The sequence below is a fragment of the Xyrauchen texanus genome, chromosome 6 (genome assembly GCF_025860055.1).
Source record: "Xyrauchen texanus isolate HMW12.3.18 chromosome 6, RBS_HiC_50CHRs, whole genome shotgun sequence".
NCBI classification, from domain to species: domain Eukaryota; kingdom Metazoa; phylum Chordata; class Actinopteri; order Cypriniformes; family Catostomidae; genus Xyrauchen; species Xyrauchen texanus.
This window is the reverse complement of record NC_068281.1, coordinates 12,246,472-12,271,862: the sequence shown is the minus strand read 5'-3', so window position 1 is coordinate 12,271,862 and position 25,391 is coordinate 12,246,472. Positions and strand designations below refer to the sequence as shown.

The following is a 25,391-nucleotide window of genomic DNA, read 5'->3' as shown; positions in this document are numbered from 1 at the left end:
TCTGGATAAGCATGCCCTTTCATTAAATATGTATTTTTGAAAAGAATATTTAGATGAAATTAGAGACAATATTATTTTAGAAAAATACAGCTTTCATTTAAAATATTTTAAATGTATGTAATCAATGACTGTGTGTAATCAGCATATGGCCCATCGGAGGTTGTACTTCCTTTGCCAGCTGAGGAAGTTCAACCTGCCACAGGCACTGCTGATACGGTTATACTTAGCAGTCATTGAGTCTGTCCTCTGCACTTAAATAACTGTATGGTTTGGTGCAGCTACGAAATCAGACATCAGAAGACTACAGAGGACAGTTCGGACTGCTGAGCGGATAATTGGTTGCCCCCTGCCCCCCCTTCAAGAACTAAATACTTCCAGAGTGAGGAAAATGCTGTAAAAATCACTCTGTATCCCACTCAACCAGCCCATTTCCTTTTTGAACTGTTGTCTTCTGGCCGACGCGTCAGAGCTCTGAGCACCAGAGACCATGACCATATTCAATACCATATTAAATACATGCCCACTTACAAAAGAGATAAAACATGGTTTGTGCCGACAACACTATGTTTGTGCAGTGAATTATTGACTGCTGAGATTAATATAAATGTAATTATACTTTGTATTTATTATAATAAGAAAATTAATACAATGTTTGATTTGAAGGACTTTTCTGTTTACTTTTGTTCCATAAAAAATGTTGGTACCGTGTTAGGTCACCACTTGATCTACAGTGAAAAATTTGGGTCGAAAGCAAAGCCAGTTGAGAACCACTGATAAAACCACTGAAAAAATCTATGTTAATAACAGAAAAAAGTCTATAACGTATGCATGACATGTCTTTGTAACTCCTTACTGGTGATGGTGTTTGTTCACTTCATAAAAGTTTCTTTCTCATTTCGAGACATAAGTGCAGTCAGTTGTATGCAAATGTATTCCACAGTACAGAGATTACTATTTGATCCCTAATTATAAAGGGTCTCCTGACTATAATCCTTACACTCCAAGCTATTGTTTGAAATACTGAGCTGGTAAAACTGAGTATCGCTGCGTCTCAGCTTCACTTTGAAATCTCATTTTCCTCTGCACACACTGTCTGAGAGCAAATCTCTTTTTCTAAGTTTTTATGACTCTTTTTATGTTTTCTTTTATCCTTCTCTCTCTCTCTCTGTATTTACCATCTGTGTTCTTTTTTTTAATAATGATCTCCGTTAGTACTTAAGAAGCTCTAAATTAAACAATGTGATGGAATGATGGAGAGAAGAATTGTTAGATCCTTAATGTGAGAACAGACACTTCAAGGGCAGATGTCTTTAACCCAAATATGTTTGGCTGAGATGTTATCCATGATACAACAAAGTCCATCTTATTTTTCAGCGTGAGTAGGGCAGCACATTTATCCACCTTGAATGTGGAAATCTTCCGGTATAAGACACCTCCAGCCATTTCAGCAATATGAAAATACTAATTTATACTGCTTTATATTGCAAGCTGGCAATACATGTGATCATATTATTATCATTCATTATTATTCTAATGAACACCTTGGTTTGTAATGAATATAGTTTTACCGTTTATAACATTTTACAACTGTTTTATCACATGCTGTTACACAGGCAGAATGAATGAGAGATCAGGCACTGAAACACTCAGCTCCTTCTGTAACAGCTACCGCAAACTTTACACAACCAGGAGAGAGCAGAGACCCACAGGGAAATGCTGCTTCAACTTTCTTTGCACCAAAACTGCATCTTGTTTAATTTCGGCAAAATAAAAAAAACACATTATTCTCTAATTTCTTGTGAGATAACTTCCCACTTTCTTTATGGTGTATATAGACAAGCTGATCTTGCATTCAGCATGACTTATGAAACATAGCATTTGGAAATAAATAAAGACATCTTCGAATGTTTCGCAAATAAAATTAAAAAGTGGTTTACATGGAAACAAAAAAATGCAAATTATGTATAAAAATAAATTATTAAATAGTTACATAATAACTGTATTTAAAACCCCATTGAGCAACCCAAAGGCGACTGTGGCAAGGAACACAAAACTCCACAAGTTGTTGGCTAATGGAGAAAAATAACCTTGGGAGAAACCAGGCTCACTGTGGGGGCCAGTTCCCCTCTGGATAAACAGTATGAATATAGTGCCAATATTAGTTATTTGTGTGCACTGCAAACAGTGTTAGGGAGACTATTCCATAGTTTTTGAGCAAAATAGGAATTGGATCTACTTCCTTTTGTGGATTTTGATATTCTTGGAATTATTAACAAGCCAGAATTTTGTGATCGTAATGAACGTGATGGAATGTAGCGTGGTAGAAGGTCACTTAAGTACTGTGGAGCTAGACCATTCAAAGTTGTGTATGTAGTTAACAGAATAATAAATTAAAAAATAAATAAAATAGTTCAATTACTTTATTTATTAATTTATTTATTTATTTGTTGAGTAGCCAAGTAATAAGCAGGTATTTTGCATCAGGGTCCTGATCACCATGTCAAAGTATACTTTACGATAATGACCAGCTGACATTACATTATATAGTGTGTAATGTTTTCAATGTTAAAATACTTTCTATTATGTCAAATCCTGACCCAGTTAGTCACAAATCACACATGAAATGCATGGTTTGATTTCCCCTAAAAGTGTAAGCTCTGGCACTATTACAATTTTAAAACTTTTGTTTGTTTGAGCACAGGGGAGAGTTCAGAAATCCTGTTAGACAACAACCATTGTTTGACATTCTATTTAGTGACTCTAGTGTGGCTGAAATTATTCACTTCAGCTTTACAGTATTGAGATGAAGAGAGGCATTTAAGGAGAAAGTCAAGATTTTCAGAGTTTAGGATTGTATCCTTATACACCTCAACAACAGCAGTATATATCCTCAAAAGTTATTGAGAGGAACATTTTTCTTCAAGAAATTTTAGACTTGAATTATAGAGACTAAATTGACCCTGTAAGTCACAGTTGTAAAACAAACTACAGTATGTCCAATGGTATCTGGTGTGGCTATGGCTCAGGTGGTAGAGCGGGTTGGCCACTAATCGCAGGGTTCGATTCCTGGCCCACATGACTCCACATGCCGAAGTGTCCTTGGGCACTGAACACCAAGTTGCTCCCAATGGCAGTCCACTGGTGTGTGTGTGTGTGTGTGTGTGTGTGTGTGTGTGTGTGTGAATGGGTGAATGAGTTACAGTGTAAAGCATTTAGAAATTTAGGTTAAAAAAGCACTATATAAGTGCATTTAGTCAAATAGATGTTATTCGTGTACGTTTTCCCCCATAAACCTTTCATAGTCTTACACTGATGTACTCACGCCAATCGTGTGTGGCTCCCCAGGTGAGTTCGGGGAGGTTTGCAGTGGACGTCTGAAGCTCCCAAGCAAGAGAGAGATCTACGTGGCCATCAAAAGTCTAAAGGCAGGATACTCAGAGAAGCAGAGGCGGGACTTCCTGAGCGAGGCCAGCATCATGGGCCAGTTCGACCACCCAAACATTATTAGACTCGAGGGAGTCGTTACCAGATGTGAGTAATTTACATGATTATGTGGCCTTTTATTTAATCTCACCCAATGGCCGAACAAATTGATTGAAATGTTTAAGCAAGTTACACACAGGACACTATAAATGCATGGTTCCCATGGTCATGAAACATTTACATATTTACATATATGCATTTACCAAATGCTTATATCCAAAACAAATTGAAATTTAAAATAATACAAGCAGAGGTTTTTAGTCCAAGGGAGAACATGATAAAAGTAGCACTGTCATACCAAATTTCTTTAAATACCAGGGTAGCACTACGTTTGAGCTGTAAGAAGTGTAAGAACAAAATTGAATTTTGGTTCAAAAAGGCTAGTTATTTAGTGCACCCACCCTTTCTGTCATTCTTTTGAAGATTGCAATGGATTCTGCTGTTCAGGATAAAATCAGTCATCTTTGGAAGACATTGAAATAGCAGGGAATTTTAAAATTCTGGCCTAGCAAAGCCATTGCAATTAGTCAAATCCTAAAAAATGTATGTACATGGTTATGGTGAATGTGCTTCTTCTTTTTGTTTTCTTTTTTGCTTCATGATTAATTTTTTTTAAGTATATGAAGTATTTATTTGGCTGGATATTGCTCTTTGTGGGTGCCTCTGTGGATTAAAACTTGTTTGCAAGCCAATTGAGAGTCTTATGAAGACAATGTGCATCTGTTAATTCACTGGAAATCCACCCACCAATCTCTACAAAATTATCCTAAATAAAGTCCCATCCATAAAGTCCTTTTCCCTTAATCATGATCGACTGGAAAGGTCATGGAAAAGTCATGGATATTCATTAGTCAAAAAGAGTGTGAACTCTGTGAATACTAAGGGGTTTTGTGACCTTTTTCTTGACACCAAAAGGAAAACAACTTATAAATTGAGCAAAAGTAGAAGCAAGTAATTTTTTACTTTAGTGTTTATTCCAAATACTACAAGAAAAAGCTGCTCTCAAAAGTACTTTTAGAAATCAATTTGCAGTGTTTCTATTGCACACTTGAGTCCTTTGTTCAGGACAAATTGCATATAGCGTTGTTTAATTGCACAACAGCAGCAATATATGATTATTGTGGCTAAGCCAACAACACTTTCCGCCGAGGTGGTCACAGAGTGTTTTCGTGGTGTTGCGATTAAGAGCCTGCTGTACTCACTGATGGATTCAGCCTTGGTGAGGACAGAGACAGAGCTTGATTGTTCCACCTGAATGCCTCTGTTGAGTTGAATCTGGCAACACAAGAGGATTGGATAAAAAAGACCGGCTAGAGGTAGATGTATTGCCGAGCAAGCCTAGATTCTGAGCTTGAACATACAGTAACTTAGCATATTATCTTTATTTGTCTCTGCTAAGCATTAATTTTACAGGAGATTATTCATTTACTTAACAGGGAATGTTCATATATATATATACACTGGCTTCCAAAAGTTTGGAATAATGTAATGGAAAAGATATGTATACTTTTATTCTCCAAAGTGGCATTCAGCTGATCTACTAGAGACTCTGATGTACATATCCTCTTGTTTAGTTGTGCATCTGGCTTTACTCATCTCTTTCTGTCCTTGTTTGAGCCAGTTGTCCTTTGTCTTTGAAGACTATAGTGTACACCTTTGTATGAAATCTTCAGTTTTTTGGCAATTTCAAGCGTTGTATTGCCTTCATTCCTCAAAACAATGATTGACTGACGAGTTTCCAGAGAAAGCTGTTTATTTTTTACCATTTTTGTCCTAATACTGACCTTCAGACATGCCAGTCTACCGCATAGTGTGGCAACTCAAAAACAAACACAAAGACAATGTTAAGCTTCATTTAACAAACCAAATAGCTTTCAACTGTGTTTTATGTAATGGCAAGTGATTTATAATGGCCGAGGCCTGAATGTGCAAGAGCATAGCATTAATCCAGTCTTGATATGACAAATGACTGAACAAGTAATTGTGTGGCATGTTCAGAGAGGAAGGATCTTATCTTCATCTTAGCAGTATTTTATAAAAATTCAACAATACTGCTCAATTGGTATATTACAAATCAACATTTCTAGAATGTTAAGTTTTTAAGCAAAAAAAAAATTTCAGGAATGATCTGCTAATATTTAAATAATTTTCTACTCGGATTAAGAAAACTGGACATTTTAACATTCCCACAACCAAAATGGAATGTCTGAAAGATGATTTTAGGACATCAATGAGATATTAACTGAAGAGTTTATTTGTACCACAGAGCCTAGGTGAAGCAGTATTTTATACAATTCAACAACACTCACATTAAATTAGAAATTAAATTAACTCTCATTATTAGAACATTATAAATCTACATTGCTGGAATGGTGTTAGACAAATGAAAATTTTCAGGAATGCTGTGCTTGCATTTAAACAATTTTCTACTAAGATTAAGAAAAATTTATATTTTAAAAGTGCTTTAACTGATTTCAGCCATTCTACATCCACGAGACTGAGCCGTTGAATTAGCCACACCCAGAGGTTAAATTGGGCCGGAGCGCACCGGAGCGCAGCTCCGCCTCCTCAGGTCCACAACACACCCTGCCGGAGCTCAGCTCCGTCTCCTTCAGCACCAAATATTGTTATTCCACTTAAAGTATTTTTCATCTCCTGACTCCTGGCAAATACATGGCATATGAGACTGAGTAATTAGCAAGACTACACAGAGACACCCAGGCTACATGGAATTATCAGACGTCATAAATGCATTAATCGCTGGTTCAGCACCCCGCCCACAACCATCAAGGGAAAACTGTCACTATTCTAAGACAGCGACGTTACCATGGAATCCCGCTAACGGCTAGAGCGATCGAATATAAAAATAGCATGTAGCTAGAACATGTTATATAACTAAAGCATGTTAGTTTACATGTTAAATGAACTACTAAATGAAGAATAACATCAGCTGCGTGAGCATTTAAAGTAATATATTGATTTTTAACAGTTTGCATATACTGTAGGTGCACGACAGTGACGCCAGACTGCTCCTGTCTGTACATGAGCCCATTATTATCCCATTTGTTACCTAATATTTATACACATATTACACAGAAGGAAAGGCTCCTCATTACCATGGTTAGGTCAGTGTGCTAGTCTTAAATAATAGTAATAATAATAATAAATGAATGTATTTATGAAAAATAAATACTAGCTGAAACACATCTTGAAACTTTAAACTGCCACTGTTGATGTCTAATAAATTTTACCTTTAGATTATTTCATTTGAAACTGAAATATTTTGTCAAAATATAACAGTTACTTTTACTGTAAAATCCTGAAACAATTTGTATAGGTGATGTGTGTAATTATTAATATTTCTAACTATTTTGGTAAAGGGGCCACATCGGGTTTTAAGTAGTGCATGGGGGGGCCACATTGTAATGCTTTTGTGATACAATGTTCTGCATTGATTTGGTTTTGTAACTTTTAAGGCCAGAAATAGTTGTGTACTCAATTTTCTGAAGTGTATCTGTGACTAATGGGACTATTCTGCAATTGCCTAAAGTATTATATTGCTCTCAAAGATAGATACTTTTCTATCAGGCATTACAAAACTCAGTAAAGGCGGAGATTATATTTTTTTATCCAACTCTACTTCCCTGTTAATTTATTATTCAGTTTTACTAATAATAATAAAAAAAAACTTTATAGAACGTTTAATGTTTCTTGCAAAGCGGGCGAGTTTACTCTTTTTTTTTTTCTTTACCCGTTTACATGCTAAAAGTGTCATGATGCGTTTCTCCTCGATGGGTTTCAACACTCAACAGAATAACACAGGCTGCATGAATATGATAAATAATTACTGCAAGAGTTACATTTACATACAGGTGCTGAAGGGACTTCAACGTTTCTAAATTGTACAAATAAAAAATACATTTAGCTACATATTCGTCTCTGGCTTGCAATATGTTCCGTTGAAATCCGTTGCCTGCCTGTTAACATTCAAGATAAAAAATTATAATAAAATAAGTGAATTGTAAAGTATTTGTCTTGGTTTGAATAACTACTCAACCCTACCTTACACATTAATACTGGAAAAAGAGCCCCATTGGTGTAAAAACCCTAAGTCATTTTACGGCGGGATTTTGAATGATGACCATTCACGGTAAATAAGGGCTCCCCCTCCCTACAAAAGCCAATTTAACCACTGGCCACACCCCCTATTTCCAAAACTCCACACTCCAAAGATAACAAATGAGCTTTATTGAGACAAAATTGAGAACAATTTCAGTAAGCCTCAACTACAATACTATGAGAACATGCCCAATGATTGACAGGTTTAAAGTGTCATTGTCCACAGCCCACAGACACATTTTCATTTGCTGTTTACGGAGTCTAGTGCTGTCACAGAGACAGACAAGATATCTCACGACACTTATTTCATCAGTATTTTTCAGGGAGTAGAATTTTTTTTGCAGACCTTTCCATTAATGTTCCAACAACCAAAATGGAATGTCCGAAACACATCTCTCTAGAACATGTTTATTTTCCAATTTAATGTGTGTTTCTCCAATCTTTGACTGCCACTTCATACTTATACTGTAATATAGTGGAGACTGGAGGCTGATCAGAATCCATTTGCAGAAGTATATTGAGCAATATAACAAAGGGAAAAATCCAAAACGAAAGCCAGGTGACTGGCTTTGATGTAGAGAAAAGGCAGGGTATGAATACACAAGAGGCTAATTATAAAACTGGGAACAGGTGTGTGGAAGATGGCAGGAGCAATGGGTGCTGGGAGTGGCAGTTCCTGATCTGGTTAGTATTCAGGCAATGGTGATATTTGAATTGAATTTTTGGACTGAGGTGTTACATATATTTATTTGTGTCTTATTGGAGTGGTCTAAATTGATTCGGAGATAGGCTTACATTGTGTTTTGTGTGTTCGAAACCTATAAGAGTCTCATGCTCTACACACACCCTATAGAGCACAACAATGAGAGTATGCATATGTATGACTGCATGAATATTAATAATTTAAATAGTTAATTGGATGTGTTTTAAGTGTCATAAATATTCAGTAGCGCACATATGAACAGCGAAATCTCTCAACATTTCTTATTCATTTTTTGCTGTGTTCTTCTATAATGCGGTATGCTAATTTTGACCTTTTGTTAGCATTGGTTTGAGTTTACTGAACTATTTTCTCCGTAAATTGAGTTTGCTTATCCTTTTAAATGGCAGACACTGCCTAATTGCCTGTCTTCCAGTTATAAGTGGTGTATTTATGTTCTGAGCAAATATCAGAGTCTCGGGGTTAAAGCTTGGTTCAGTCACTTTCGAAGCATGCAGACTTTTTGGAAGAACAACGTAGCAGTTTAAGTGAGAGTAATGCATTCAACATTGGGCTGAACTTTGACCTCTGTATTCCTGGAATAGACCATTCACTTTTTGAATCCAAAAAAGACAACTTTTGACTGGATAAAATAGATTTTAGGGGAAAAATAGATGACATAAGAGAGTAAGAATTTAAGACACTCTTAGACCCATAAAGTGATGTGTTCAGGACTCCAACTGGAATTTTTTTAATGGGATCATGTAAAAATCCTCTAAAAATCAAATAAGATCCTACTGGATAATCTTGAATTCCTACATTATGTTTGTTCTTTGAGTTTCAGAAACCCTTGTTGTACATTGTTGGTGTCTTACTCCTCGATAGTTCACATTTGACATATGCAACCATTGGAATTATGAAATCTTGAAATATTTTCTTTAAATTATTTTTGACATTGTATCCTTTTAGTAGTCATAATAGTCCTTCTCAGAATTATTTTTTCTAAAAATGTAAAACATTTTCAACTGTTGTTTTGATCCTATAAGATTATTCCCATATGTGCAACTATAGTCAAAATAAAAAAGCATACCCGGTAAATTAAAATAATATAAAAAAAATAAAATATTGATTCCAAATAATGATAGAAATTCAAATTGTAAACTTTAAGATTTTTTGACTAGGGGAAAAAAGTTAAATACACGGTAGGCACTTGTAAATGTAAACATCGAAGTGACTGTTATGTTACCCTCGATATCGGTGCATGGGCACTCTGACTTTAGGGGTTATGAATAGGCAAACATATGACAGCGGTGAGAGGCAGTTTAACAGATCACAACTCTAGAGGTTAGCAGCTGCAAAGCAAAGGGAACAGAATGGACAGATTGGTAACCTTTGACTTTTATAAATTATTCAAAGGATACATTTTTTCAGTCATTGATAAGCAAATTGATTTTTTTTATCTGTCTTTAATGATTTGGTCAAACCATTTTGCAAAGGGTTTGTAAATCAATTGATTGTAAGAGATAGCTTTGGTAGTAAACCTGTGAAGTGACTGACATGTTCATCATAAACAATACAATTTGATGGAATTTTTGTTATCTAATCAAAACCAGTGACAAATGGCAGTGATTACCTAGAAATGTATTTTACTGTAAAAACAAAATGTTAAATGCTATGCTGGAACATCTGGGATCTTTTCTAAATGATGGCTTAAACAATTATATATATATATATATATATATATATATATATATATATATATATATATATATATATATATATATATATATATATATATATTTTTTTTACCTTTAACGTAAAGCATATTTTTTACCATATAATATATGTGTGCATTTTTGGCAAATGCCTGAATTGATTTTTTTTTTTATTATTATTTATTTGAATTAATATTTTTTTTTATCTGAACAATCAATTTTTAAAATGTTATCAATAAAATCAAAAAACAGTTAATAGTTACATATTCAACAACAACTCTTTGCTAAAAGTCACTGCGGTGTCTGCAGAGGCACTTAACCCAAACTAAACCATAACTAGATATTCCTAGAATAGACTATTATAACAGATTTTAGATAACAGATGAAATTGCATTTTTGTCACTTTCAGTGGCATTTTTTGCTCTGAGCCCTGGTTAATGTCAGACCCTGGTCCGAATGAACCAGTCCTCCAAAATTAATTGTACGTTTCAATGCTATCCTTCAGGTCTCAATTATTTTAATAACACACGAGAGAGCATTTGATCGCACCAAATCTAAAACTGTGGTCCAATCAACAACCTGTTTCAAACCCTACCTCCCACCTTGATTGCTTCCATTGTTATGTAGATGATGGTATGGTACCATTCAAAGAACGGTTTAGAAATAGTCCTTTTAATTGCTATCTTGTCATTTGTCAGAAATGTTTTGATTACTCCATATCTCATCTCCCCTTTTATGTGCCAACAATCGCCTAATCTGGTAGCATTCAATTTGGAGAAGGCTATCATCTCATCTCGCTCTTTCCACCGCAAAGGATTTCACTTCAAACGAAGTGCCTGCTATTTTGAGAAACCATACATTTAATCCGCCGTTCCTTTTGATTAGGGAACAATGAAAGTTTAAAGTCTTGTGGAGACTCGTATGTTAAACTACGTTAACTGTTGTGTTAGATTTAGAGCTCCGACATTCCTCTGGGCCTTTTTTTCGCCAACGAAGAGGACTTGGAAAACAACTGCTAAGTGCATTATGTGTCATTTAGTTAAAACACCATTAGGAAAATCAATAAGATTATAAAGTTAAAGAACAGCCCCTTTTGTTTTTTTGGTTTATAATTGTAGAGAGAGTACACAAAGTGGGCCACAAGGCCTTCAACCTGGTCAATATCTCTTTAATCCTATAAATGAGTTCCTTATATATCTTCACTCTGGCAGAATATAGGGAGATGTCACAAATGGGAATGAGTTCTCTTTTAAAAGCTGTTACCAGAGTAACTGCTGCTGAAATAAAACATCTTTAATGTGAGGTGTAAAATAAATACTTTATTTTGTAACAGGGGTTCACAAGCTATGGATCAGCCAGCAATGAGAATGGAGCTGTTAAGGGGTGTCACTGCTTGGGGTCCTGATGGGAGAACTGCACAAATATAATGCCTGTGGTGTACCACTATACACACATACACACATGCACTCAAGCTGTAGATCAGACATATGATGGTGCGCCTCTTTCCACATACATAGTTACACAATGCTTCTTACTGTATATCTGATGGTACAAACACTTTTATCACATACTGTATACACATTCTAGATACCAAATAAACTGCATCAAAGCTCTATTTGCTTTTATGACTGTTCCAAAATGCAGTTTAGAACAGATTTGCAGGGGCATCATATAACACAAATGAGGTGTTTTGAAGTATTGATTATTTGGGAGCTGAGTTTGTTGCAGGTATTCATCTTTTTTCACTGAGCGTGTGTTGCAAACATATAGGTCAGAGGGACTCTGCTGGGAATGGATTGATCAGGCAATTTTCCACATATAGAGATCAAGAGATTTCATGCAAAATGTCTTTGATGGCAGCGTGCTGTGAAAGCTTTATATAAGTGAATATGATTTTTAAGTGTCTGTCCTAGATATAATAACACAAGCAGACCTGGATCCATGCTGTATTTGCCAGAGAAAGTGACAGCTTAATCTTAATTTTTGGCCTTTTTGCCAGTATATTGATGAAGTAACATTTGCATTTAAAGGGATATTTCTCCCAAAAATGAAAAGTCTGTCATCATTAAGTTCCAAACCTGTATGACTTTATTTCTTTATAGCATGATAACAGTTCAAAGAAAAAGTAAATAAAAAAATTTGGGAAAAAAAAATATGCATTTGTTCAAGGACCTACTTTCTTACGCCACAGATCAGGATCTGCCGTTGCACATTCAATAGATGCACACAAGCCTTCGTAACTAATTCGAAAGCGCCTCTTTAGAACTAATTAAATCTTTCAATGATATAATGTCATTACTTTCAGGCCAAATATCCCATAACTGCATCAAATGATATACCTGAGAGTTACATTTTCTTTTGAGGAATATCTTCTCTCTTAACCGTATTAAGTGTCACAACTCAGGGTTTTTAAACCTCACAGTATGTAAATCTAAAACCAAATGCTTTGTTGGAGCTTTCTACCTGGAGCTATACTAAGTTTAACCACCATTGACATCGACAGTTAATGCAATCCTGAACACACAGATCTCATTGTGGAAGTCTGATATTCCAGCCATGCAGAGTTCACAAAGGGTTAAACATATTCATCTCTTAGTGGAAACACTGCAGGAAACCCTCAATGAGCTCTGTTGTGTCCTTTTCAGATAGCAAGAGTACCGTCATACAAAGATTGTGTGCACTTGTGATTGCACTGTAAACTTTTTGTATCTCATTGTGACAAATGGTCATGTCAGATGTCCAGATGATAGCTTGATATCACATGAATTAGAGGGGAAGTAAAAAAAACAACAAAAAAACTCAAGGTTGGCATATACTAATGTCGTGAGCACATCTCACATTGAAGGTTTTTTTCTTTCTTTTCTAAAGAGCTCATAATGGAGGAGACATTTTTTTATGAGTACAATGCCTGCTGTAATCATGGCCAACAATCATGTTTAGCTCTTAAAACCATGCACAAAATCAACAGCAGATGACCTTTGAAAATATTTTCTGGGCTGTTTTATTACAAAGATTTATGACAAAGTTTAATCAATTTATGCAGTGAGATCCAGCAAATGGAAATGACTTCAATAAATCAGATGATTTGTAGTAGAAATAACAACTTTACTTTGTAAAGATTAATAAATAAATACAAATTATATAATGAATACTGAAAATTAATGCAATACTAAGAAAATAAATGTTTGATTATAAGTGTTTAGTAGATATATCTTAAGGATATATCCAAGGACTAAGTCCTGGAATAACCTTAACAACAAAAAGTCTAATGAGCTAAGTAAGTAAATAGAAAAAAGTTAAAGTACAGAGAGTCAATATGAGGCCTCAAAGTTGGAGATCAGATGCGAAGAGCTGGAGGGTTGAGATGTTAGTCTGACAGTCAAAGATTAATTAAGGTCTTTAAACCCAGAACTGGTGAACTCGTTGTACCAAGAAACCTTTTTTGGTACAGCGAGTTCTGCACAAGTTGAGGTTATAACTCAAAGTGTCAGGTAATATTGGTGTGACCTATTGAAGTGCGAAAACTGCGGTTTAAGTGTCAGAATAGCTTGTGCATTCAATCTTGCCAAGCGCTCGTAAATATCATGATCTCAGCAAAGTATGAACATGGGTGATATCCTGTGTCACGCTCTCTCTGCAAGCAGCTTTGTAACCTCATCAGGTCAAAAGGGCAACACGTTCATATACTAAGAGTCTAAAATGTATACTTTTAAATACTTTGTTGCACTCCAGTTTCTTAAGAGATCATTGGGCACAGAAAGCACAAACCATTTACAAGGAGATGTTCTGTGATAGTCAACCCTATAGTTTTTGCTGTGCTCCTTGTTGTTCTACTACCATCCTGTCTATTTAGCAATTTACATAATACCTGTGGGGCTTTCTTGGGGATACATTTATACTTCAATTTGATGTAGGACAAATTTATTGAATCACTTATTTGAGTCCAAACTGTAATGCAATATGGAATATGAGACAAAATCATTGCATGCATAAAGATCTGAGCCACCTGCTTTGAAATGCACTGTCTAATATATTCGATACAATGTAAGTTAATCTTGATCTAAGTTTCTTTACATGTCTATCAAATGTGATTTGACAATCTAAAGTAAAACCTAAGAAATTGAACTCTTTTACCTCTTCTATTTCTTTATTTTGTATCTTAATTTTCATTGTTCTTTTTTCTTTTCTATTAGAGAAACACATAGAAACTGTTTTTCTGATGTTCAAAGTGAGGTGGATATTTTGGAGCCATATCCCCTCTAAGTTTGCATTTAAAATCTCAGCAGTCTTTGCTGGTTTTTTAGATGATGTGTAAAAAAACGATGTTGTCACTTAATATCTGGCCAGCAACTTGGCAAATGTTAGGAATGAGGCAGCGAGGAGAGAAGATCTAAATGCAGGCTTCTTTATTATTAACAAAATACAAAACAAACACAAAGGGAAAAACCCTCGATGGGGAAACAAACATAAACTAAGAACTCAGGCAAGGAAACACAGATCAGGCTTGACAACATTCAACGATCAACCAGGAGTGAACAAGAAACAGGGCTTAAATAAACAAGGACAGGATAATACAAATGATTAACAGGTGTGAACAATGACACAAAATGGCAGTGATGACGGCAGGTGGATTGTGGGAAATGTAGTTTGGACAAAGACAAGTGAAACCAGGGCAGACAACAAGGGAATCGTGACAGCAAAACATTTATAAATAAACTAAAAAGCAATGGACCTAAAATTTAACATTGGGGTATTTCTAGTTTATTGTTAATAAAAGATTCATTTTCCAAAAAATAACAGTTTTCAGTATCATAGCGTGCTGGGGCCTAAAACCAAACTGCTGTGGTTGAAGGAAAATATTACACTCTAAGTGATTTATTATTGTTCTTCCATTATCTTCTCTAAGCCCTTAGACATGACATGAAAAATTCAAAGTTGGACACTAATTTGAGACCAAATTGGAATCACCAGATAAAAAAAATAAAAAATGAGTAATAATAGCTTTTTCCAATTTTCTGGGAATTTTCTGGGAGACAAGTGTTTCTCTCTTTCTCTCTTTCTCTGTCTGTCTGTCTGTCTTTCTTTCTTAACTTTATTTATGTCATTAAAGTTATGTTGACTGTTCCCCATCTGTCGCTCACTTCAACATTGTGTCGAGTGAAACTACACTAGCGGACTTCTTTGAAGTCCTCGGTTCGGGGGGGCGAGGGAGTAAACAGACTGGCCGGGGCGGGTGGTTCGTGAGGATCTACCCCGCAAAACCATCCCCGAATCGAGTGTAACATTTAAGGCTAGACACTCAAGTGTAGTATTTAATTACATTTTCTTACAGTTAAATATATCTCTTATGTAAATTAATGTCCCACCACCCATGCCCGATGATCTATCTTTTCTAAAACAAACAAACCCAAGAATATCTATCCTACTCGTCAAAGTATTGCACTGAAGCCATGTTTCACTTAAACAAATATAATCTAAGTTTGATTCAGTTAACAATAAATTAATTTGATCTAACTTTAGGAGTAAACTCAGAATATTTAAGTGTCCTCCTAGAATTCCTATTGGTTTCGATTTAGTGTCCCACAGTACTTTTGCACGAGTAACAGTTTGAAAGAAGAAGTGTTTTTTCTGTTTTATCGTTGCTGGACATCTGTCCGTCACTGACCTCAGTGAATGGTGTGTTTCAGTAGTCCCTGCACATGCACCCTTTGCCGACTTCACCCATCCAAACCTGTATGTCCTCCACCAACCACACTACATGCGCCTGGAACAGCGTGTCCGCTATGCCATGCGTGAGCGTATCCACAACCTTTTCTGGAGTGCGCACACAGACCCAACCACATCTCCAACACTTCTCTTACACAGACACTGCGGATTTAGGCCTTCACCAGCACCAAACACCTATGCAGCATTTCCTTGCATGCCTTGAAGAAATAAGTTCCCTTTTGGTCTGGCTGGTTTAATATGAGTTGAACTTGTGAAGATATTACTCAGTTGTTCTCCCATAGCAGGTCCAGGATTTAGATGTATGTCACCGTCCAGCAGCAAGAAATCAAATAAGTTTGCAGCTTGTGCCACTTTTGCTTGTCTGATCTTTGTTTTTTAAGTACATTTTTTGCTTTGCAACTATTTGTTTTGTACACAGCATGTGTATAAAATATAATGTCCATATCCACAGCAGTATAACTTTGTCTGTTCTGTTGTAGTCACAATCCACTGATCAGGTGATGGAGTTTGATTATCTTTCAGTACTGAGTCATGGTAATTATTGGAAGCCAGCACCAAACAACAGCATATTGGCAGTAAAAATCACTTTGCCTTTGTTGATTTGTTTTCTAATGAACTTTGAACACTCACTTGCCGCATTGATTAAAAGTAGAAAAGTACTAACAAATACAATAAAAAATGCTAAATAAAAGTTTACCAGGAAAGTGGAGCTTAACAAACCACTCATTCCCTTGGCAGCCATCTTGAATCACAAAGGCATTTTTATCAACCCCTATAGTTTGCAGTCTCTTCCGTAGGCTGTTACCCTGAGGTCAGAGCTCCGGGAGGCTGCTGGGAGCTTCTCTGATCCTCTATCTCGGCCACCCGCTCTTTCAGGATGAAAGCCAACAGCTTTTTCGCTCATCTCTGTGATAGAGCAGTCACGCACATACATGCAGGCCTAGTGACACCAGGCCACCAATTTCTGTGCCATTCCCTGAATGTAGTAGAGTGCCGTCCGCTTCCGCTCTCTCTCTCCAGCTGACAGCTACATTATTCTGCCTCCAAAAAGTAAAAGGGAATTGGATTTTATTCCTTTTTTCGGACGAGACATGTGGCTTGTGGTTTGGGGGGTGTTGAGAAAGGCATTTATCTTGGTGAGATAGTGATTTAATTTTAGGTGATTTATAACCAGCCGGTTGCCTTGGTGATGCTCTGAGGGGGTGATCAAATCCATTTTTCACAAACACATAGAGACACACACACTTAGTGTATATACACACATACACCTCCCATGTCTTTTGACTAGAGCACATATCTCAGTATTCCAGAGTGGAGATAAAGTAATTTATCAGCACTGACATGGCTGCTGTTTACATGTCCCTGAGAGAGACAGGGACAACAAGCCACAACGAAGCACTTATATATCTAAACACCAATATACTGTATAGCCAGAAAAGGCACTATTTTTGAGGGGAAGTAACCAAAGACTTTTTACTTTTTCTGTTTTTGAGAAAGACAAGTCAAGTCACTCTGCATGCCTATTCGAAACTTGTTGTTGCAGCTATTTTCTATTGATTTAAGTAAAGTTCCTATCTACTTGAATGGGGAAAGACCAAACACTGATATTGGTCAGGATTATGATAAAATAACATTTCAAATCAGCAATAAAATTTGACAACAATGGTATCATAAAATGTGCTCTTTAGCCTAAACCTGTAACAATGTGCTGGCACTGGCAATGATGAAGACATTGACGTGAAGATGAAGAACCCAAGTGCAGTTTATTGAAAAACTTGAAATCCAAAACCCTAACTATAGTCAAACTAAACTAAACTATTAACATGAACATGAACATAAACTTGACTAGACTAAACTAAACTAAACTAAACTAAACTAAACTTAGCAAACAAGGTTACATCAACAATACCTGACAAGAGACAATGGCAAACATGAGGGGTTAAATACACAGACATTGGGTAAAACAATATCAAGAAAACCAATAAACAGACAGAACTATAAACAAGATAACGCGACGAATAACCTTAAACCAATGACAAACTAGAACTGATAAGACAATAAACCAATGACAACAAGACATATGAACATGGAGGGATATGTGGAATTACATGACAAGGGAACCAAATGACATGAAACAGGAACTAGAATTTCAAAATAAAATACATCTAGACATGACAAAACCACACAACAATACTATTTTGAGGCTGCTGTAGCTAATGTGTGTACATATTCTTGAATAAACAGACAAACGATGTCTATCCAAAAAAGTGATTGGACCTTTTATCTGTTGAGAGACTTACATTCCCACAGCCACCATGTTCAGTGTCACGATTTCTCTCATTCATATGTATGAGTCACCCGTCTCATACTGTCTCTGATTGCGTGATTCCTTTTTGTGGCCTGTTGTTTTGATTTCTCTTTGGCTTTTTTAGCTTGAGATACTTATATTCATACTTGCAGCTATCAAGTTTTTCCATTGTCCAATGTTCGGAAAATACAAACAAAATGGCAAAGCTACAATTAGTTTAGCAGATGTTTAGCTGTCAACAAAGAAGTATCCTGGTGTTCAAATTGCAGAGGATAAATAATGCCATGTAATGCTTGCATTTTTAAGGAATATGATTATTAAAAGAGAGGATCATTTTTTTTTCAGGTGAACTATCCATTTCAGTTTTCATGAGAATAAGACATAAGGCCGAGGCTGCAGGTAGACTTTCTTGTCCATGAGGCTTGTGTTATATGAGACTGACTACTGACCAATGAGAATCAGTTTCCTGCTATCTCAAATACTGAACTCTTTTCACCTCACATTGCTTTCCATGTCTTTACATGTACCACACTCACCTTTCCATAAGCATCAGCTTTGGAAAAAATGCTTTGTATATAGTATATACATTCCCTTTTAACAGGGGCAAGAATGGTGTACTGTATACCACCAGAATCAGACGGCCCAACTAATCAACAGGCACATATTCGTTTTTCTCAGTGGTCACGTTTTGATTCGTTCCGTCAAACCATTACATGGATGTGTCTGTAAAATTAAACAAAGATTGCTAAACATTTGAACTCTCTGTGACCTGAGAGTGATATACAGTATTTAGGTCAGAGGATTGAGAAGGAAATGACAGAGCCTGTTAACTGTGACTCACTACGGCAGTGGAACATTTTTATTTTCGATATCGGCTTTCAAACAAGGCCTTATGGTCAATACCTAGTGAGTAGCCTCACTGCATTCTCCCTACTATTTACTCTCTGAAGAACTCAGAAACTAAAACATTGCAGAACACAGCGCAATGGTCAAAGAATTCTGTCTACCACACGTTTACATCGAAAAACGATTTAAAGACGAATTTTGCAGATGAATGCAAAAATGCTTGGTGTGAACAATCCCTTAGAAGCAAGCATCATTTTGCTGCCTACCTTTGGAATAATTTATGTTTAAGACCTTATGAATGCTGAAGGCTATTCCATTATTGATCTCATATGGGAAGCGAGTATGTGTGTGTTTATAAGGTTAATCAGTAAATTAATACTTGTCCAACTATTGCTCATGTAGGTGATGAGAGGGCGGACTTGTTACATTCAGTTGATTGACTAACACCTCATTTTCTCAGCTTGAAGTCTGGATTGGATCCTAGGTCATTTGTAAGACAAATCCAGTGCGTCCTGGAAAACGGAAAGTGTCGAGATTACAGGAAATCAGGCTTTTGGTACCAACAATTCATCACTGCTTGTGCCTACCAAAACAGGTGTGGAGCCCTGCCACCGGCTCTCACAGACTGTCCTGCCCAACCATCATGACAACAAAGCTTTCTAATTGGTTCTCAGTGAATTAGCTGGGGTTAATTAACTGCTGTCTTTGATAGTGGAAGGCTCTGATGAAGGTCTGTCATGCTGAATAATGGGGCTGTAGAGAAACTGAGAGTGTGGCCAAGGTTTAGCCTCCTCTCTTCTTCCTCCATTCCTGTGTTTCAGCATTTCAGCGATAAAGGATTAATGACGCCATTACCATGATTTATTTTTGCGTGGCTTTATGTAGAATCATCAATCTATTAAGACATTTTTTTATTCCTTCCATCTAGGCTGCGATGGTAAATCTTGTATTTTCTGTCTTTTTGTTCTGTGTCTACAGGCAAGCCTGTGATGATTATTACAGAGTACATGGAGAATGGATCTTTGGATTCTTTTCTAAAGGTGAGGAAGGCAAAATGCCCATGGCACAAGTCCATACTGATGTTCACATGCCATTTAAAGATGCTGCCTTACATTTAATTACCTACACTCAATAAATGAGCATCATTCAAGGGTATAAGCGATGCACACCTCCCTGAAAGTCTATTACTGGGGGGAAATTAAGCATGTAATGGATGCTTGGAGGAGACACAGCATGGATTCAGGTAGCACACTTTTCTTTAGGGTTTTCGCTCCTGTCTATTGTGGAGCAAGCATGCCAAGGTTATTGGAGTTCTTATTTTTAAAGTGAGTTTCTATTTTAAGAGTATTTTCAAATTTACTTAAAATTTAGTTTTTGTTACTTTTAGCAATGGAGATTAAGACAAAGTTTAGTCTTTATTTCATGGACACATTTCTATTTTGTTTTATGTCCTTGTATTTTTATAATATTGTTTTTCATTTCTATATTATTTTTAATAGTCTCTGTCGCTTACATTTTTAGTCATGATTATTAGTATAGTTTTTCATAGTTAATCAATTAGTCCCTAGTGCAACTTTATTTATTTGTTGCAGTTTTTAACCACTGCTTTTTTAGTTTTTCATTTATTTATTTATTGTTTTGCATTTATTATATTTTTTATCAATTAATTATTGTATCTCCCTTAACAAAATTTGTAATCAATATTATTCAGTATTATTTAATCAATATTTTCATATTAGTTTTAGTAAACGATAACCTTGGAACATGTGTTTTTTAATTCTTTTATGATTATAGTTAAGGAGAAAGCTGAGGACAAATACAATTTCCAGGAATATATACTGTACATTTGAAGTGGATTTTGCAGGACACCATTTGCATTTTCTGCACAATTGTCAAATTAACATGCATCACCCACTATTCTGCTATTAAGACAGATATTTTCAATTGCCACATGAAAATAGAGAGATGACTACAGTAATAACAATTTTTTTATTTAGTTGTGTTTTTCAAATTGTTTACACAATTATTTTTAAATCAATAGTTTTGGTCTTAGTTTTAGAAAACGATAATAACCCTTGAGCATATGTATGAGCGGACGTGTGACAAATGTGTCTCGTATAGAGACAGAAAGTGAGTGAATGAACTCAGTAGATTTATAATGAAGGGATGCTCGGTCCACCCCACTGCCATATCGTCTCTTCCACAATCCTCGCTAATTTATTTCTGACTTTGTCACCCAGTGGATTGGCCACAAAATTGTATTACATGCAGCACTGATACGTTTTCCTTTAAGTCGGGATGCTTTTTAATTGCCTACACTTTGAGAAAATGAAAATGAAATCTGACACCCCCACCCCTAAATAAAGGGCCTGTCTGAGACTTTCGATCTCTCTGCAGCGAACATAATGAAGCCCATAAATACCCCCTTAGCCCACATAAAAAGCTAATATAATTATGGGGTCTGTTTTATGGCTAATAGCTCATAGTTCGCCCACCCAGCTACATGTGTTTAATTAGAGGACAGATCAGTTAAGCACTACTTACTAGTACAGAAACAAAACATTTCTCTCTGTCTCCGTATCTACCACTTTTTCTGCTTTTACTGTAAGTATAGTGTGGCTTCTGCTGCTAGATTGATCGCATTCAGTTGATCAGGCCAGACAATCAATCAACGTCCACATTTCACAAAACACGGAGTAATTAACTTACCCACTATATGATGCATGAAATACAAGTGCATGAGATTTGTAATGCTCGGGGGGACAAAAGTGAGGTTTTAACAAGATTATTGTACAGCCCAGATATGGAGATTAAGACATTGGGCTAATTGCTCATTGCAGAGATTGTTTTGAGGCAAAATGGATGTCTGGGCTCTTTTGTTTTGCTAACAGAAGCACCAAATCCAGATGTTTTGACACTAATAAAGCCCTGTTAACATTAAAACAATTATGGAAAGAGCTGTAAAACCAGAGGTCAGAGTCTTTTGCGTAATGAATCAGAGAACTGGTGGCAAAACCATTGGAAGAGTGAAAATGGAGTGTTTGAAAAATTCATTAAGACTTAATAATGTAAATATTTGAACAGAAAGCAACTCTTAAGATGCTGCTGAGGACATTTCACCAGGTCCAACTAAACGTCAGCATCCAGGAACACTTGAAGAACCTTTATTTTGAAGAGCGTTAAGCACATGTTTAAGCCGAAAAAGTTCACAAATGTAATACAAATGCCCTCTTCTCTACCAGAATCATGATGGGCAGTTCACAATCATTCAGTTGGTGGGCATGATGCGTGGTATCGCTTCAGGAATGCAGCATCTGTCTGACATGAGCTACGTCCACCGTGACCTGGCAGCACGCAACATCCTGGTCAACAGTAACCTGGTGTGTAAAGTGTCTGACTTTGGCCTGTCCAGAGTGTTAGAGGATGATCCTGAAGCTGCATACACCACACGGGTAAATGACCTTATCTCTTTTAAGGATATGTGATTCTAAAGTGGTTTATCATCTGTTTTACAAAAATTAACGAACAAAGCTGAACTGATTTAAAATGTGTCATTTTTGTTATAAATCATCTTGTTTTCAGGATGAATCTAAGCATCACTTAGGTTAGGGGTACTCAATTAAAGTTCCAAGAGGGCCGGTCTATGCATTGTCTTCCCAGTAAAGGTCCAGATAATAATTAGCAGCTTACATGGTGTCAGTAGTTATATGGCTAGGAAATTATGTGTCTTTTTTTATATATATATTTTTTTACCTGCCACACTGGCAGCAATATATATATATATATATATATATATATATATATATATATATATATATATATATATACAGTGCATCTGGAAAGTATTCACAGCGCTTCACTTTTTCCATTTGTTTTTATATTACAGCCTTATTCCAAAATTTATTAAATTCATTATTTTCCTCAAAATTCTACAAACAATACCCCATAATGACAACATGAAAGAAGTTTGTTTGAAATCTTTGCAAAGGTATTAAAAATAAAAAATGAGCCTTTGCCATGACACTCAAAATTGAGCTCAGGTGCATCCTGTTGCACTGATCATCCTTGAGATGTTTCTACAACTTTATTGGAGTAGGCCTGTGGTAAATTCAGTTGATTGGACATGATTTGGAAAGGCACACACCTGTCTATATAAGGTCCCACAGTTAACGGTGCATATCAGAGCACAAACCAAGCCATGAAGTCCAAGGAATTGTCTGTAGACCTCCGAGACAGGATTGTATCGAGGCACAGATCCCAATGAGCAGTAATGGAATTTTGGAACCACCGGGACTCTTCCTAGAGCTGGCCACCTGGCCAAACTGAGCGATCGGGGGAGAAGGGGCTTAGTCAGGGAGGTGACCAAGAACCCGTTTGTCACTCTGACAGAGCTCCAGCGTTTCTCTGTGGAGAGAGGAGAACCTTCCAGAAGAACAACCATCTCTGCAGCACTCCACCAATCAGGCCTGTATGTTAGAGTGGCCAGACGGAAGCCACTCATCAGTAAGAGGCACATGACGGCCTGCCTGGAGTTTGCCAAAAGGCACCTGAAGGACTCTCAGACCATGAGAAACAAAATTCTATGGTCTGATGAAACAAAGATTGAACTCTTTGGCCTGAATGGCAAGTGTCATGTCTTGAGGAAACCAGGCACCGCTCATCACCTGGCCAATACCATCCCTACAGTGAAGCATGGTGGTGGCAGGGGGGACATTATAGTCTAAAGGCACCACATTACAATTTTTTATGGTAAACTAACCACACCTGCAGCTCATATGTACAGCAGAGTATGCTTTATGCGGCACCTCATGTCAGGCATCGCGCGTGGAGTGGGAATAAAACGCACAGTGCTGAATGCGCTTTATTTCTGCTCCAGAGAGAAATATATCTCTCTGCGTTGAATGCGCTTTATTCCCTCTCTGCACACATAGACGTGTATGCTTACACAATTGCTTAGCCAGGTGTCAGAAAACTAGCACAAAGATTTAGAGCTCGGTCTGGATTAAAACCAGAGTCCGCCTATTGAGCACTCCTGACATAAGTTATAGTTTAGTTAATGGATCTCTTTAATTTCAGTGTTTTTTCAGACAGTTTTTACTGCCATCTCAATGTTCGGGGAGTTCAGAAATCTAACGCATGCCGTGAGACCTTTGAGACATCCCTGTTTAAAAGACCAGTGTTGTTGGACACCAGCATACTGTATATTGTGTTTTGGATGCTGGATCCTGGCATGGATGCTGGTGTGCTGGTGTCCCCACCAGGCTTCTTAACTAGCTCGACCAGCAAGATTGGTCAACCAGCTTCACAAAAACAGCATGGTGAACAGCATGGCTTTGCTGGTTGACCAGGTAGAGCATCACCACTCCAGCACTAACCAGCATATAATTTCTTGGACCAATTAATGCTGGTATTTCCTGCAGGGATAGTTCCAGAAATTCTCAATGTCTTCCAAATATTTTAAAATGTTTATCATGTCCGATGAAAGTGTTTGGCTGTATAAAAGAAAGAAAAGGAAAAATAAATAGAGAAATATACAGCAATGTGTCAGGGAACAAGAGAGAGTTGACTTTCCACTAAGGGGTCTATCTGTCCACCCAGCATGTAGTAATTGCATGCCTTTCTGACAGGACAACAGCCTCCAAAACCCCCAAACTCTTTAGCACCCTCTCTCCCTTTCCTCACAATTGTAAATGGTGAGTACGCTGTTGATGTGTATGAAGGCCAAGGGCAAGAGAGGGGTGAGTGATTGTGTGTGGGCATTGCTGTTGGTGTCCACTTGGGTGGACAAAGCATAGACTCAGCAGGTGAATCAGTTATCACTATGAACACAGGAGGGTAGTGCTTCAACAACCTTGAGCAGACCGACTTGCAGATTGACTTTTGATGTTATAACATGCTCAAGCTGGACACTGTTTAAGAACACCGTAAATGGTTTCTAGCTGGTCTAAGCTGGTCCAAGCTGGCCATTTGCTTGTCTTAGCTGGTCATTATGTAGTCAATAGCTTCTCCAAGCTGGTTTTTAGCTGGCACAAGATGGTCTGGTCAACCAGCCACCATGTTCTAAAAACCAGCCTGACAACCTTAAGCTGGTATAACCAGCTGGAAGCTTGCTTATTGCTGGTCCAAGATGGTCCAAGACCAGCAAAGGACCATCTTAGACCAACTAGAAATCACCATGTTCCCCTTGCTGCACAAAGCATCTTAAACCAGCCTAAGTTGGTTTGCTGGTCTTAGCTGGTTCAAGATGGAATTTCCAGCAGGGTTTTGTGTGAGAGTGAGGCAAAATGTGTGTTTAGCGTGGTGAGGAAATCTTAAAATAACTCTGACATTCAACGCCCCTTTCCCAATCACTTAAAGTGCTGAAATCTTGACGAGATGAAACTCTCCAGGCCACGCGAGGCACACGTTTATGTGCCGTGACTTCATATAATTATAAAAAAACTGTAAAGATTGCTTTTTGAAATTCTCTTTAAATGATTTTACCCCATGGGCC

General features: G+C 36.9%; 1 protein-coding gene across 1 annotated transcript in view; it reads left to right on the top strand.

Annotated features, from left to right (window-relative positions):
* The window catches only part of LOC127645630 (ephrin type-A receptor 3-like), a 217,892-nt gene that overhangs the window by 182,167 nt on the left and 10,334 nt on the right, over positions 1-25,391 (top strand). The window contains exons 11-13 of the mRNA XM_052129301.1: positions 3,346-3,531; positions 19,877-19,938; positions 22,141-22,350. Of these exons, the coding sequence (XP_051985261.1) occupies positions 3,346-3,531; positions 19,877-19,938; positions 22,141-22,350 (458 nt within the window). The remainder of the gene's footprint in view (positions 1-3,345; positions 3,532-19,876; positions 19,939-22,140; positions 22,351-25,391) is intronic.